The sequence below is a fragment of the Hirundo rustica genome, chromosome 3 (genome assembly GCF_015227805.2).
Source record: "Hirundo rustica isolate bHirRus1 chromosome 3, bHirRus1.pri.v3, whole genome shotgun sequence".
Classification (NCBI taxonomy): Eukaryota; Metazoa; Chordata; class Aves; order Passeriformes; family Hirundinidae; genus Hirundo; species Hirundo rustica.
In genome coordinates this window covers 84,747,863-84,763,500 of record NC_053452.1, presented here as the reverse complement: position 1 = coordinate 84,763,500, position 15,638 = coordinate 84,747,863, and the positions used below count along the sequence as shown (strand labels likewise).

General features: G+C 39.7%; 1 protein-coding gene across 5 annotated transcripts in view; it reads right to left on the bottom strand.

Annotated features, from left to right (window-relative positions):
* FILIP1 (filamin A interacting protein 1) overlaps positions 1 to 15,638 on the bottom strand; it is a 72,019-nt gene that overhangs the window by 25,616 nt on the left and 30,765 nt on the right. For all 5 annotated transcript variants that reach the window (XM_040057753.1, XM_040057749.1, XM_040057750.2 and 2 more), the window contains exon 4: positions 14,232 to 14,410. In XM_040057753.1, the coding sequence (XP_039913687.1) occupies positions 14,232 to 14,410 (179 nt within the window). The remainder of the gene's footprint in view (positions 1 to 14,231; positions 14,411 to 15,638) is intronic.

The following is a 15,638-nucleotide window of genomic DNA, read 5'->3' as shown; positions in this document are numbered from 1 at the left end:
TTGGAGACTGATTTTATGCTTTTTATTCAAGACGTTATTTACCTCACCCTCTTTAGACCCTGCTGAGAACAGAATTATTAATTTCTGGGTGGGAGGTAGAAGCACAAAGGGACCAAGGTTTTGCCTGGGGCACCTGCTCTGGGGTACATTAGATGGGTTTCAGAGAGCAGAAGGGTGGGTGGTGCATGGAGATCACAATCCCTGTGATTTTGCCTGTGCCCGGGAATGGGTGCTCCAGACTCCTGCATGTGTGAGCCCAGATCCAATATGCTCCCCAAAATGAGAACCATTCTTAGAGTGAAAAACATTCACAATCCATGTAAATTAGCTTCACAAGACTTAACTAGCACAGTGGAGGAAATCCGTCACACCAACGCAACAGCAGAGCCACATTTTCCAGGGAAATCTATACTAGTCTTAATCATGCTCTCCCATTTCATATTCCTTTACCTCATTTACTAAATGCTTTCCAAAAGATGAAGCTGGGGTCCTATAGAGAGATTGTTGCTTCCTGTGTGCAAAGCTGATGCATCTTGGTATGTTTCTATTTTTCCAGTGTCAGAGGAAAGGTTTCTGTACGAAATGTGTTTGACTGTTACAAACGATCACATGTATTGAGCAGACCAATGTTCTGCTTCCTCTACTTGCTGTGTCCTTTGCAATCCCAACAATTGTTTGGTAGAGCTAAATGTTTGTTAAAAAGAGGAAATTGCATACACAATGGCAAACACTAAGATATTGACTGTTGAAATTTAATGATGTGGCATTATGCAGGTACTTTAAGAGATTGTCAGAAGAGTTTAGATCCTTTGTATGGCCTGCATACAAAAGTCCACACTCTAAGTTAAAATAATTTATAGCAATAGTAGGGTGTCAGCCTCGAGGCAGTTTGATACTAGAAGGGCATAGAGCACTTTGCAAGCAAATTACAAAACTATCTGCTGACAGATGGGTTTGGCTGTGATCAGCAGCCAGGAGCAAGGCTCTGTTCCACCGGTGCTGCTGGCTCTGCTGGAGGATATCTGGTCACACACCACATCCCAGCTGGCTCTGGGCTTTGAGCTCATTGCACAGCTCGTCCCAGTCCCACTGTACCCACTCCTGAATCCCAGGTTCTCCTCGCTTCTGCACGCCATTTCTGACCCCCACCTCTCCCAAATCAACAACCCTTCTGGGTGTCCTCTCGTATCTGCTCTGGCTGTCCTTTTGTCTGTGTTGCCTCGCTTGGGACAGGCTGGAACTGCAAGTGGCACATCTTCCCTCATCTGTGCTTTCATGGTCTCAGCTCTGAGCAGAAAGTTCAGGGGTGTCAAGAGGATGTTAGAGAAAGTGCGCTGTGGTAGTGGTGAGCCTACACACCTGCACTAGTTGAGATAAGTTTGTACCACCATGAGATTTCACAACTGAGCTATTCTCCCATCACCATTTCAACTACTCTGGGTACCCATCACTATGCCAGTACCAGACCTATAGGGGATATCAGGTAGGATGTCACAGCTAAGGTCAAACAGGCCTTTAATATTTACAGCTTTTCTTTTACTGCTTAGAAATCACATTATGTGCCTATATAAAAATATAAAGGTAATCCATATGTTGTTATTTCTCAAGAGTACCTTCAAATTTAAGTCGCTTCAAAGGCTGGGAAAATTTAACTTGCTCATGAATTTTTTTGTTCATGCTTTCATTGGGATGAAGCAGTTCAAGAAACACATTCCTGAGTAAAGCAGCACTTGCAATATTGTGAGACCAGATAAGAAAAATAACAAGAAATAAAAGCAGCAGAGGGAATAGATAGGAATCCCAAATTTCAACTTATCTCTGAAAGTCAGAAATGATACTTTGCATCTGGCATGATTGCCTACTACAGAGGAGAGTAACTGGGAAGCAAAAGATGGAATCAGTTTAAAAATTTAATGATGTGCTAATAGACTACACATTTCTTTGATAAGCTGCTCTCTTTAAAAATTTCCTAACTATGCACAGCAATAGAGTCCTCTTGTGGATCTTAGAGGCTTGTAAACAAATTATTGCCTGATCACAAAATTCTCTGTAAACAGAACTTTGTGACCTTCCTAGCAGACTGCCCTGCTCTCCGTTGCCTCTTTACCTTCATTGCAGAAACACACGTAACATTTATAGTGAAAGCAGAGAGATTGCAACTCTCTCCAAGTTCTCCAACATGTTACAAAAAGCTCAAGTATTTCTGTTTGTGCAAAGCAAAGCTTTTGCTAAATTTGTGTTTACTTACACACATGAAAAGGTACACTGTGTGCTTGCCAGACTTTTTTATTTTTTGTTCATAAAAGCTTCAAAGCAGTGAAAAATCTTCCATCATTATTTTGTTTTTCTTTTCTACCCTTCTCTAGGTTAAGTCAAACTCATTTGGTCAGTCAGACCTGACCTTCACTTTCTGCTTACAGCTGTCTGTTCTGGGTGCAAGAGATATAAATTGATTCAGTGGCATCTTGATAGAACAAGAAAATTTTGAATATTTAGGGAGGGAAGAGGCTGATTTTAATTTGCCACTGAAGATATAGTGAGCAAGGTGATCCATTGGGCATTCTGGGGAGAGAGAAATAAATAATGAAGATAAATCCAGTAAATTCTTGAAACATGACTTCGTAGAAAAAGCCTGAGAAAAAGACTTCCATTTGGACTCTGTGCCGTTGTATGTCAGGCAATACACTTTATATGGCTTACATCATACACATTTAAAAACTTCATTTGGTGAGCTGTGCTGACAACTGGCTTTGTTCACCTTTGTTCTTATTTAAAACAGGTTGTTCCATGCAGCTGTTAAAGAAACTCTGTGCGTACACACACGTTAGCACACTGGCTTTTTTATTACTCCTCAGATCTTTCTAAATAAGTCATGCTGCCTAGGTTTTAAATTATTTTTCTCTTTATTACAGCATGAAAATCACCCGACATTGGTATCTGCTGCCTTTTGTGGAAGCACGATTCAAAAGTTTAACAAAAGCATTTCTGGCTTCTTTTTTTTTTTTTTTTTTTCTTGTTGCACTCTACCCTCTTCCTTTTGGTTTTCTGCTTTCTTAGCACTTGTGCGTGTCCTTTTGATAGCTGGAAAGCTCAGCATCTCCAGTGCTGGGTTCTTTTAAGTAAAAGTGGTTACAGCTGAAGCAGGGCCTGTCTAAGTCACAGTCATTTTTTCACGATATGATTTGGTTATATTTTGGGAATAAGCACCAGGACTTGTTAGTGCTGGCCACTTCACCTACCTGTGTTCTCTCACAGCACCTCACTAACATTGTCTACCCGCTCTGGGCTCCACCCTTGTTTTTCTAAAGTACTCACTTTTGAGGTGCTAGGTATTCATGGGGAAAAATTAGGTGGAAAAGTGAGCTCAAGGCTTTAAAAGCAGGGAGAACCATGTCTATTCTCAGTTTACCCAGAGAGAATTAGTCTTCTGGGAATGTCTTGGCCTCTTTTGCTCCAACTGGGTCTAGGATGTGAGATTAATCCTGAGAGATTTTCTCCTTTCTGTTGCTTTTGTTCTGTTGGCCTAAACCTGTCTCTTTGCTATTCCTCATTCTTTACGATCCGGGTCCGTGAGTTCAGTTCTTGCCCCATTGCTCTCAGTCCTGCTGACCTTTCCTGGACTTCCTTTTCTTTTGTACTTCTTCTCACTGACCCTTCCTTCAAGCAAGGTAACCCAGTGATTGACTGGGATTGAAAGGCACCTGAGTCCTACACCTAAAACTATAGGTTGTCTACCTCACTGCTCCCCATTTGACATCACTGGAATATGAGTGAGTAAAACTAGTGGGCAGGAAAAATGAGGGAAAACAGAGTCCAAAGAATTCCTGCTTCATTTTAACATCAAACCATGCGAGTGATGGTGTGTCTGGAGTCACCACAAGAGGGTCACAAACATTGGAAAGTGTACCAAAAAAAGATAAGAGTGACGCAGTTTAAAATCTGTATCTAGGAAATAACATCATTAATATAATTGCACACACTGGGCTAGTTGAGCATGGAGAAGCTCACACAGCTGTACAACAGCAATGCAGCTTGAGAGCAAGTAACTATTCATGTGGAGACAATATAAAAACTCATCTCTGTCAGTGCAAGGTCTCAGACTTCTTCAGAAATGCAGCCTTTGTGTGCACTTGTTCATATGATATTCAGTCACAATGGCATAAGAATACTACAATATACACCAATAAAAGCAGAGAAAAATAAATAATCATATGAAGATTCCTTCTTGATTTTTAAATTACTTCCTGTGAGTGTCATATTATCAATGATCTAGCAAATATTGAATCCTCAGAAAATTTTTCAAATGCTGTAAAAGAGCAGCCAGCAACTGCTTTTATGATCTAGAGACGGACTGATGGATTTTAACATCAGCACTGAGTAATCCTGGCTGTCACACCACATCCTAATATGTCATGCCCTAACTCTCAGCCTGAAAAGCTGTGAAGGTATTTCCATTATTTTTCATGCCAGAACCCTCAGCTCTTGCCCTGAACACAAAGAAGCACACACTTGTCCGCCACATCCATCCCACGGCCCTGCCTTTGCTAGTGCTTTCTGCCGGTTTTCTGGAGGTGCAGCATAAATGGGCACCTCTCCCCTCAAAAAAACAAAACAAAACAAATCAAACCCATCACAACTGTGAAAAAACTGTGAAATAAACCCCTCCACACCTAAACAAAGCTTTTTGATTACCACATAGGTATTTATTACAGCTCATGCAATTCTAAGGTTTGCTGATTGCGTTAGATTTGTGTCTATTGGGAGGCAGTTAGAGAAGAGTCTGTCCCCACTGCTCCCCTCCCCAGCCAGCACACAGGGCCTAGGCTCACCAGAGGTTTGAGCTTGCTCTTTTAACCTTTTACTTCTAGTTGCTTAGAGCAGAATCCAAAAACCACTCCCATAAATATCTGGAATGCAATCAATGAAGAATTTTAAAAGGAAAAGATAAAGAGAAGAAAGAAAACAAAAAAAAACCCACCCAAACCCAAACCAAAAATACTCAACCAGTACACATATAAATATGAATGTTCACCAGCATCTGATTTTTGAGCAGATCTTGTATTTTGATTGCCCAGATTTGCTGTTGTACATCCTTGGTAGTCCCATCATCTTGCCTGAACTGAACATCATTCTTCACCTGAGGTTATTTGGGCCTTATGAAATACATGTCTTTAAAAGCAAGGGCTTTGTTCTGAGGACAAGAGAGACAGGCTGACCACAACCATTGCACAAGAACAGGAGCTGTCAGTGCTTCCATTCAAAGAAACACTTACTTGCACCAGCCCCTGTGCGTCCCTGGCCACAAAAACAGCACGTGTGGTTTTATTTCTCTCCTCAGACTGAAATAATTCTACTTTGCACTACCCCTTTCCAAGATCATGTCCTGACTGGAGCCTGTTGAGTATATGAATAGCAAAAAAAAAAAAGGATAGGGAAAATTCAGGTTCTGAGATGGAGAGCAAGCAAGGAGAAACTGGGCCAGATTCATACAGAAAGTGTGAATTAGAAGGTGCTGTGCTTGTCTTTGTCTTCAATTTTTTTTCTTCCATGTCTGTATTGCCCTCTGAATAACTGCAGGGCTAATGCAATCTGGCCCTGTTCTCTAATCAGGTATTCAGTTGTTAGCTGTAGACTTCCACTGAGCATCCTCACTTACAAATCACTATTATTTTTTTAAATCTTCTAGCTATGTAAGTGCACGTGATGCCTCATGCACAAAGAGGCAAAAGCTTACAGCCAATAGGCAATACTGACCAAAAATAATTCAAAACACAAAAGCGTAATTTGGCTGTGGAAATGATGTAAAAAAAATTATAGTAATTAAAATTATTTCTATTATTACTGCTATTATTACCGCTGTTATTATTATTATTGTTATTGTTGTTTTTGTTACCATTATGATTTATTATTGTTGTTATTGTTGTTGTTATTACTATTGTTATTGCAATTACTATGATGAACCAAAATGCATATATAAGTTATATTATTTTACAGGAACTATGTATTGCTAACAAGTTAATTTTCTGGAGAGCAGACTCCCATGCAGAAGCTATAATTCCACCCAAGAAACTGCTGTACGTAATACATTTATATATACATGTATAGACTTCTACAGGTACAAGCATACACACATTTCAGAATTCCTACTCTGATTCTATTAATCCCATTAATCAAGAAGAGCTCTACTGACTTCAAAGGAATTGCAGCAATGCCAGCTTTGTGCTCATAAAATCCAGCATCAAGATTAATTCTTTCCTAAGACCTGAAGAAGATGGATGTAAAAGCTTGGGTGTGCTAATGGCGGGCACAAGGCGATGGTGCTTGCCACTGGAAGCAGGTTGGACCGACAGCACTTGTTCTGTCAGGTGAGGCCATGAGGCAGTGAAAGCAGGACAGGCTCTCCTCTATTGCAGGGTGAGCGGTGCCCGTGTCACACGAGCTCTGTCCTCCTGCCTTTCGCTGGGACGGGCACTGCTCTGCCCCTGCTGGTTTTGGAAACCACCGTTCTATCCCAGGCAGTAATTTTCAAAATGAAAAAATGTAGAAAGCTGTGCATCATTGTAAAATAAATGAAGTCATCCAGGAAAAACCTGACATTTAAATGATGAAAGAGAATACATCTATCCCTTTCTGGTTCCTCTGAAAATGAACTTTTTAAATGGAGTTGTACAGGAACTTTCATTCTATGATGTATGTACTTGTCACCGAGAGATACTTTTTCAGCTATGACATAATTGCTGTCATCAGAAAAGCATTGCTGTCATTCTGCTACAATTTAGCCTCATTTTCTGTGCATTTCTTTATCTTTCCTCATTAGGCATTACATATTCAGCTACGTTACTATTAATCATTCCCTAACATAAGCAACTGCATAATAAAGCTGTGTGAGTAACCGATTTTTCAGTTTCAGAGCTAAACCAAAAATTAAAAAAAAAAATATTTTAAAAAGCTTAATTTTTTTTCTCTCATTCAAGTGAAAAAAGTGTTTCATGTGGATTTCAGTGAAACATTTGGTTGTTTCAGATCAGTAATTTTGTTTCCATTTTTGTCATTTTAAGAAAAGCAGGTGATAGAAAGGACTGTATCTTGGCCCAATTCACCAAGAAGTGAACAAGTGAAAAATCCTCCCTTTTTCAGATGATCAAGAGATCTGTCTGGACCAGTGAATTCCTCTGTCTGGGAAATTGGAATACTCAGACATTGACCTACAAGAAGATTTTAATCTCTTTGGTGAAAAGAACCCAAAATTACGTGACTTGTAAAAACAGAATAATTTTCCCCAGGAAGAATGGGAACAGACACCTCAAGGAGCCAGTGATGTGACCAGGAGGGCCTCCTCTGAGGGGTGGATTCAGGTCCCAACAGGTTGACGGAAGGATTAAAACTCTGTCATGGTCCAGGTGAGTGGCATAATCACAGGGTTATTTGATATTTTTTTTGACTAGCTGGTCTTATGAATTAGGTCACCAGATTTTCTTTGTTGACATTAATAATAGTCTTACATCCAAAATGGTATGTCTTAATGAGTTTTTAAAAGGTTTGTTGAAATACTTATTATGGCAACACAATATTATAACCAGGCACTTACTCAGGTACCTTACAAATATATGGTGAATTATACATTTTGCATTCTCCACCCTTACGTTTGCACAGGCCTTGGCAAATCTCACAAGAGTGCTTCGTCGGGGTATTTGCACCTCCTGGATTTTTTATTTCTGCCTTAAGATTTCTTCCCCATCAAGCCTTAAAAATAAATGAAAACTGAAATGATGCAAATATAAAACTCATTATTTCTAATCTCTTTTGCTGCTGGAGATACTGCAGGAATGAGAAGAGATGCATGACTTAGCACCCTTTTGAGGAAAGGAGGTGGAAAAAGCATTACATCTGTTTAGGGTTAGGAAAGCTTCCATAAAGGCTCACTGATTCAGAATAACCCCCCTAGTCACATGACATCTTGAGGCTCTTCATACAACTTATGGACGTTATCAGGCCATACAGAGCAGATCTTGGATATTAGCTGGGCATTAGGGCAGTAGGTCATATACTTTGCTAATTAGACTGTGCATCTCTGCACAGGTAAACTTTCATTTAAACATAAAGCAAATATCCAACACGTTCAAGCCTGAGTGCTTATTATCATATATTTGTAAATAAGTGGCATCTATTCAAATTTTTAGAAATTCACTGAAACCTGGCTTTTTAACTGCAACCTGTTTCTAATCTTTCTGAATGAGGAAGCAATTTTCCCTACATGACCCTGATTCAAGACTTGTTTTCTTTGCATAAAAAAATGACAACTTAAAAAGATGGCCTCAGTAGAGCTGTGAACTGATATTTATTTCAGTAGTATAATAACTCTGAAACATGCCAAAGGACTCTTAAATGTTAGAATTGTTACCTATTGCACCCTGGACAGAGTTTGAGTTCATGAGTAGATTTTGAATGAAGTAATTTTTTTCCCCCTGTCTGACCCTGGGAACATTTGAATTGATGATTTTAGCAAGCAAACTTGCTAGGAATAATGAAGTACATATAGTTTTGTATAATAATTCTCTCTCAAGGCCTGTGGAGCTGATGCCTACTTAGAAAAAATTTTGGAAAAGTAGCTGAAACAACACATGATGCCATTTTATATAATGCCAGAACTGACTGAAAGACTGGACAGTTTTGAGGACTATCCAAGTGTAAAGAGATGGATTTGGATTAGTACCAGCTCACATTGTGTAAGACTTGCAATACTTTCATATTGTTTCTCCACAGTCAGATGTAACTGTTTGTTCTCTCGTTTTCAAATTACCTTTGGAACAATTTTGTTGGAAATTGGGACCAGATTCATTAGTTAAAACATAAACTTTGCTGCCTTGCAGTCAGCTAGAGCTGTAAAACAGGACCTGCAAAATGGATGACCTTCAGATTTACTTAACTGTGCAGAAACTGTATTTGTCATTGCCAGGTTTTTGAATTAATTTCTTTTAATAGACCACCCCATAATTTCTGATTTGTGACCATGTGAATATATTACATCGACAGAAAATAACCAGCTTTTCCAAACCATGTTGATAACATGTCAGCCTGAAAAGAAAAGGAAAAAAAATGCACTGCTGCTCTTGTCTTCCACATTATAATATTAAAAGTTTAGAGATGCACTTACTGAAAATTAGACAGAGTGACTCAGTGCTCTAGTAAGGCCAGTAATGTTTGGTAAGATGAGTAATTGCTGTAGGCAATGGTGAAGTCCCACTGGGATGGCTTTTCCTTTTTTTTGGTCACAATTAGGAAGCCAGGACACAGAAACAATCGTCATATGAGAAAAAAAGCCAGAGTAGAAATACAGGTAAATACTCTTGGGGAAAAAAAAAAAAAAAGAAGATGCAAAAATATTTCTGTAAAGTAACTTAATTTCCAGACTTTAGAGGAATCACCAGCAGATTACAGTTACATGCAAAAATCTGTGTTATATGTTTGGATCTTATAGCTCACCCCAATATTTCTGTATGGGCCTATACTTACCACAGAATTTGGCTTTATGGTGGTAAATCACAGAAATTTATTAGTTCTGAACATTTCATATTTTTGGCTTGATTGTTCTCTAAACAAGTAATTGACTGATGGATACTCTGTTCTGCTGTCTTCCTGCCAGCTCCTTTCTTTTACAGTCTTTGTAAAAATCGAGGGAAAACACAAACTTGAAAGGCAACACACACAAAATCTCCAATCTATAATCACACTTCAGCCTTTACACTTGCTTGGGTCCATGAAGTTCAGGGAAACAAAAAGGCAAGCACTTCCCAATGAAAGGCTTGGTGCTGCCGTCTCGTGGGAAAGGGAAGTTTTGGTAATAAAAGCAGAAATGCAAAAAGGGGGAAGAGGGAGTTCGAAAACTTGTTAACATCAACACTCCCATTTTTGTTTCAAGCGGGCTGTGTGCTTTATTGCTCACAGATCAGTTTCCTTTGCAGGTGATGTGGGCCCAGAATTACATCACCAGCAGAGCAGCCAAGAGCATCTCAGTGCCAGCATGACTGAAGTCGAGAGGAATGTATTATCACAGACCTCCGAGGGACTTGCCAGTGCATTCCTTGCTGGGGGTGCTGCGATGGGGGAGGCAAAGAGGAGACAATTTTACATGAAGACTGAAAGGGAACTTTGTGGAGGAAAGAGCCAGGGTCACAGTCTTGCTGTCTCCTCTAGGCAGATCTAATTATGGCCATGTACTTCAAAAAGAGAGTTTAAATGAAACCAGATTTAGCAGGGCAGTGCTTAGGAAGTACAGACTGAATCCTCAACCTTGCCTTTGAGGAAAACGTGAAATGCTTCAGTGCACCGAGAACACTGGCAGTGATTGTAAAGAATAATTTGAAGCACTGAAGAAAGCAAGAACCAATATTAAATCCTCATCACTTCAGTGAAGACTTACAATAAAATATATCCATGCTATAGCGCAGACAACACTGAGATACTGGGTGTATATTTCCTGATCACTGTGTGGTGGGGTGACAGAGTCTCAGCAGTCTCAGGGATCATGCTGTAAATGATCAAATTACTCACAAAGCAGTCACACAGTTCCCCCATTACAGAGCTCCAACAAAGCTTTTCTGCCACATCACGCTCTCTGTTCAGCAACCCACATCTCATCCATATAAAAGACATTCCCTCCTCCTCCCGTTGTTGCAGGCTATTTCTTCTATCCGTCCTGGATAGAAGTCCCGGAAGGACTGGCTCAATGGTCCTCACCTCAAGGCTCTTTCTGGGCCATTAAAATCAATAGGAGTTCTCCAGTGCTTTTAATAGGAGCAAAATGTGCTGTCAACCAACAGGATTAAAAGAAGGGCACAAGAAAAAAATTCTCAGAGATTAGCACCTCTAAAAATGTCAGCATTTTAAACCTCATCTCCTAGGTCAATCAAAATATTGGAGAAATGCTGACATTACAGAGATCTCAACCCTTTTCTACCAGGGGAAAAACAAACAAACAAACAAACAAACAAAAAAAAAAAAACAAAAAACCACACCTCTGCTGATCAAATGAAAAAGTTTATATTTGATAAACTAAAGATTTCTCCCCAACTCTGCCCCCGGTTCCCTAAAAGGGAAGGCAAGAGAGCTAGGACTAGGCGGCATAGAGAACAGCCAAGTGCCATTCCATGTTAAGCCTGCTTTACACAAGAATTTTTGGGTTCATGAAGTACCAATAGCTGGTTGAGCTGTGCCCAGCTCAGCCCAAAGTCACGCCACCAGCTCCCTCCCCAAAGCACAGCTGAAGTTCATGAGGGTGCCTGTGCTGGGAAGACTAATTTTATCCCTGAGGCTACCGATGCCTGGTCTGCTGCTCTCCAAGTGCCCACTTCAAGCCACAGCATCAGTGCAGTTCTGACCACACCCTTCATTCTCCACCTCTCAGACCAGACTCCTTACACCACCATCTGTCATCCAAGACTTTGAGGGGGTCTGGGGGCCTTCATCTCTTCTCCATATTCCTCAGCCTCCTCAGGAGGCTCCAGGATGATGTCTGCTTCTGAATTCCCCGTAATTGGAGATACCCAAGGACAACTTGATGTTAGAGAAACAGCAACTGAGGTGGACAAGCATTGAAATGGGAAATTTGATTGCAGAGAAAAATAGAAAATACTGTCCATAACTTTCAAACATCATTAGATATTATTATAAAATACTATAGGGAAATTTGCAAAACCCTTTAGCCACCATTTCTGTAGAAGCATCTTCCACTAAAAGTACCAGATTTCTTTCATCTCCACCTGGCAAATGGTCCTCAATACTCTTTCCCTGTAACGTGCCAACATTTCCCACAATCTTTCTTCAGGTCAGTTGCACTTGGTCTTGCAGAGCCAACAGCAACAGTGAGGCCCTTCAGCCTTCTCCATTTACTCCCATGCTCCCAGCTGTCTACATTTTGAATATCCCAGTGCACAATTTTCTCTTTTTTATACTTTTCATGCGTCATTATTTTTGAGAAATCATGTTTTCCTGTTACTTCCTTCCTGTGAGGCTGACCTAATAATTAGTCACCCATAGGAACTGTTTGCTTTCATATCATGTTGTTGTAGATGGATTAGAGATAATGTATGAAAGTGCATGTAAAAAAATATTCCAAAGTAAATACATTAAGAGAGTGTTAGACATACATTAGAACTGAGGTATATTTCTTTCTTAAAGAATTCCCTTTTTGCTTTGTTCAAACTTTCACAAGACAGCAAAAGCAGATGTGGTCTGTGAAAGCTGATGTAGACAAGAATGGTTAGAAAAGATTGATAAAATATTGTGAGGAAAGGAATTACTGAAATTACTTAGATCCAGTATAGAAATTATTACTTCTCTCATTGTAGCAGACTGCTGTGAGATGGCCATCCTGCAGCACTGTTCTTCCTCTGGCTCACCCTGTCTCATTAACATTATAACTGTGAGTGCAGCAGAGTGGCTGACGGGCAAAGTTCAACGCTGTGTCCCTTTTCGTTTTCATGGAGACTACAAGTCTGTTCAGCTCTTAATAAAATAACCCTCAAAGTACCACAGTAAAATGAATTATATGTATAGTGGTACTTATAAAACAAGAATGCCTATGCAGGACTTTAAAAAATGCCTTTGGGCAGGTCAGTTCTCTGTCCCAATATGCAGATTGAGTATGAGTCTCTTGTATGTTTTAATCAGTTGCAACTTACTTTTTCCACTTCAAACTCTTTCTTTTTGACAAAATCTGTTGCCACTTTTGGGCTTTCCTAAGAAGCCATTCCATCACCACAGATATGGGACATGGTATCTTAGTAGTGGTAAGACAAAAAGTTCTTTAATCACATAATTAAAGGAAGTTAATTCAACCCAGGTCATAATAACAGACTATTTCACGGCCTTCACAAATTGAGAGGGAATAATAAGAAGGCAATAATTGTAAAATTAATGTGACTATTAAAATGTAAAGACAAATGTAAATGGTATTTTAATACCACTTTTGTAGCATTTTAGTGGCTGCATGTCCACACATACATGTATATTCAGCATAGAGACAAAGTATCTTCTATGAGAATCAGATGTGAAGTTGCTCCTTACTTGAAAATACAATATTTTTTATTTATTAAAATGTATTTATTTTTACATTTTCATTTTCTACTGTGAGAATCAATTTGCTAAGATGCAGAAGCATTATTGTTCTTTAAAGTTTGCCAATCAACCCAGGAAAGTAAAGACAGAACAAAACCAGAACCTATTAAAGCAGGAAATATGGTCACTGTAGCTCATGTGCCACCTACTCAAAGCTGGCACTGAACTGAGTTCAGGAAATATGCTAAACAGTTTTGCTCCTGGCTTTTTGAAAACGTCTGCCACAAGTCTGTGGTTTCCTCAAAAGCATTTCTTCTTTGAACTTGCCTTAAGTATTTTTCTTAGGGCCTTTTTTTTAAAAAAAAAAAGAGAAAAAAGAAAAGAAACACAACATGGATTGATTTCAAGCATTTTGGTATAAGCACAAAAATTTCATATTGAAAAACTGAGGCTGTTACTGAGTGCTCAGTCTTCAGCTAAGGTAGGTGATCTTTCTTTTCTTAGAGACACAGAGCACGCATTACTCGCTCAACAAGCAGGATAGACACACACACACAAAAAGAAATGTGGGGTGTGTGACACCGTGAGATAAACACTGCAGATAGACCACCACAGGCTGGGCACATTTTGTAATGCCTGATAATATTTTCTTCCAGAGGAACAGATAAACTTGCCTGAGGCATGTGTTTTCAAAATATGAAAAAGAATGCAACTAGTTTGTGACTTTGCAAGCCTAAATGCAAAGGGCATGGCAGAGTCCCACCACTTATATGCCCAGTATCCTTATGTGTGCTGTGGTTTTCCTTGCCCTACCCTCCTGCTGTGACAACAGTGCTCTGCCCTTCACAAAACTTAGCGCTTAGCTAAGCAAGACAGTCCCAAACTTAGCCAACATAAATAACATCTGATCAAAAGCTACCTGGAGGTGAACCCAAAATGGGCATGACTAATTCAAAACAAATTTGTTTCTTAATTCAAGCTCACACTAGAGGAACATTCAGTGGTATTCCTCCAGCTCCAGGCTTGCACGGTAACGTACTTACAAATGACATGAGTGGAGCGCCATTTACAGATATTTTACACGTAAGTTTCTTGTCATTTAAACACAGAAAATACCAGGCCATGTCACTGTTGAAGGGACGAGCACTGCGGCACTGGGGGAGTCTTTTACTCACCTCTCCCGCTCCTGTTCCAAGAGGTTGGTAAAGTCATCGCTCTTGTTCATGTAATCTGTATGTTTATGTTTCTCGTTTTCTAGCTCGTAAACGGTGCGACGATGGCACTTTTCTGCCAAGAGCAGCTGTTCCAGCATGCGCCGATACGTCTCTTTCTGCTTTTCTTCAAGTCTGTCCAGCTGGATTGTAGGAAAGGAGAGCAGCCTGTTTTAAAGGTCTCCTTGCTTACTTCATCTGATTTATTAACCAACAATGTTGTGTTTGGTAAATGCAAGTCCTGTAATTTTATGTCTTGGGTTTTACATAAAGCAGTGACTAGAAATAAGAATAACTGCCCCGTGAAAGTAATGATTTATTTGGATGACATATTAGCAATAAACTTTTGCACGGTTTTCAGATACACAAAGGACAGAACTTCACTTAGCTTTTGGGTAACAAATAATATTGTTGCAGTGCCGTATTTCCCCTGTGGTGAGGTGCTGTGCACACTCACAGGGAAAAAGCTGTAGATCAGGACTCAGAGCCTGGGAGCCTGAATTCACACACCTGTATGGGGACTAGACACTTGCATGTGGAGCATAAACTGTAATCTGAAGGCTGAAATTTGTGTTACGCATTTTTAATACACATATAAGTCTGCTAAGATAAAAGATTCAAATTATTGAGATTCTGACCAGATTCAGTTTTACATTAACAAATATAATTAAATTATAAGCCTTAGAAGTTTCCCCTCAGCCTGTTTTCTTTCAAACATTAAAACCAGAGAGCTCTCTGTATTAAAAAATGTTGCCAGGGCACTCCAAATCCACCATGGCTATTCATGTTGCACCTTTTGCTGCTTCTTGGGTGCAGATAACTAACTCCAGCCTCCTCCCTGCCAAAGCAGCCCTCATCCTTGGTACTTGTCTGGTTGCCTGCTCCTGGCATGGTGGCTGGCAGAGCCTGCTGTGCCCACCCCCAACTTTTGCCTTGTGAGAATATCATCTTCCTCAGCCCCAGCTGCTGTTGTTTCACAGGGTACCTCAACAAACTAGGGGAAATAAGAGAGCAGGAAGACCATGGCAATTTGCTCTCCAAAAGCTGATCATAGCAGTCAAAGTGAAAACATCATTGCATTTTATAAAAGACCCAGGCTGAGTTCAGCTTTTCAGAGTAGATCTTTTGCACTTAATTTTTCTATTTTATTTCAATGTAAACCTTGTGAATCTGCACATGATGAAAGATTTACACTGAGGTGCCTGTCAAATTATCAGCTTCTTTAGAAAAAAGCTTTGCTAAACTCTTTTAATCTTGTTTGAGAGTATTTTATGCATTCTCTCACATACTAAGGTTTTATTTCCTTATTTACTATCATCCCAAAAATTCCAGGAGATGCTTCAATGAGAATACACAGTACAAAAATATCCC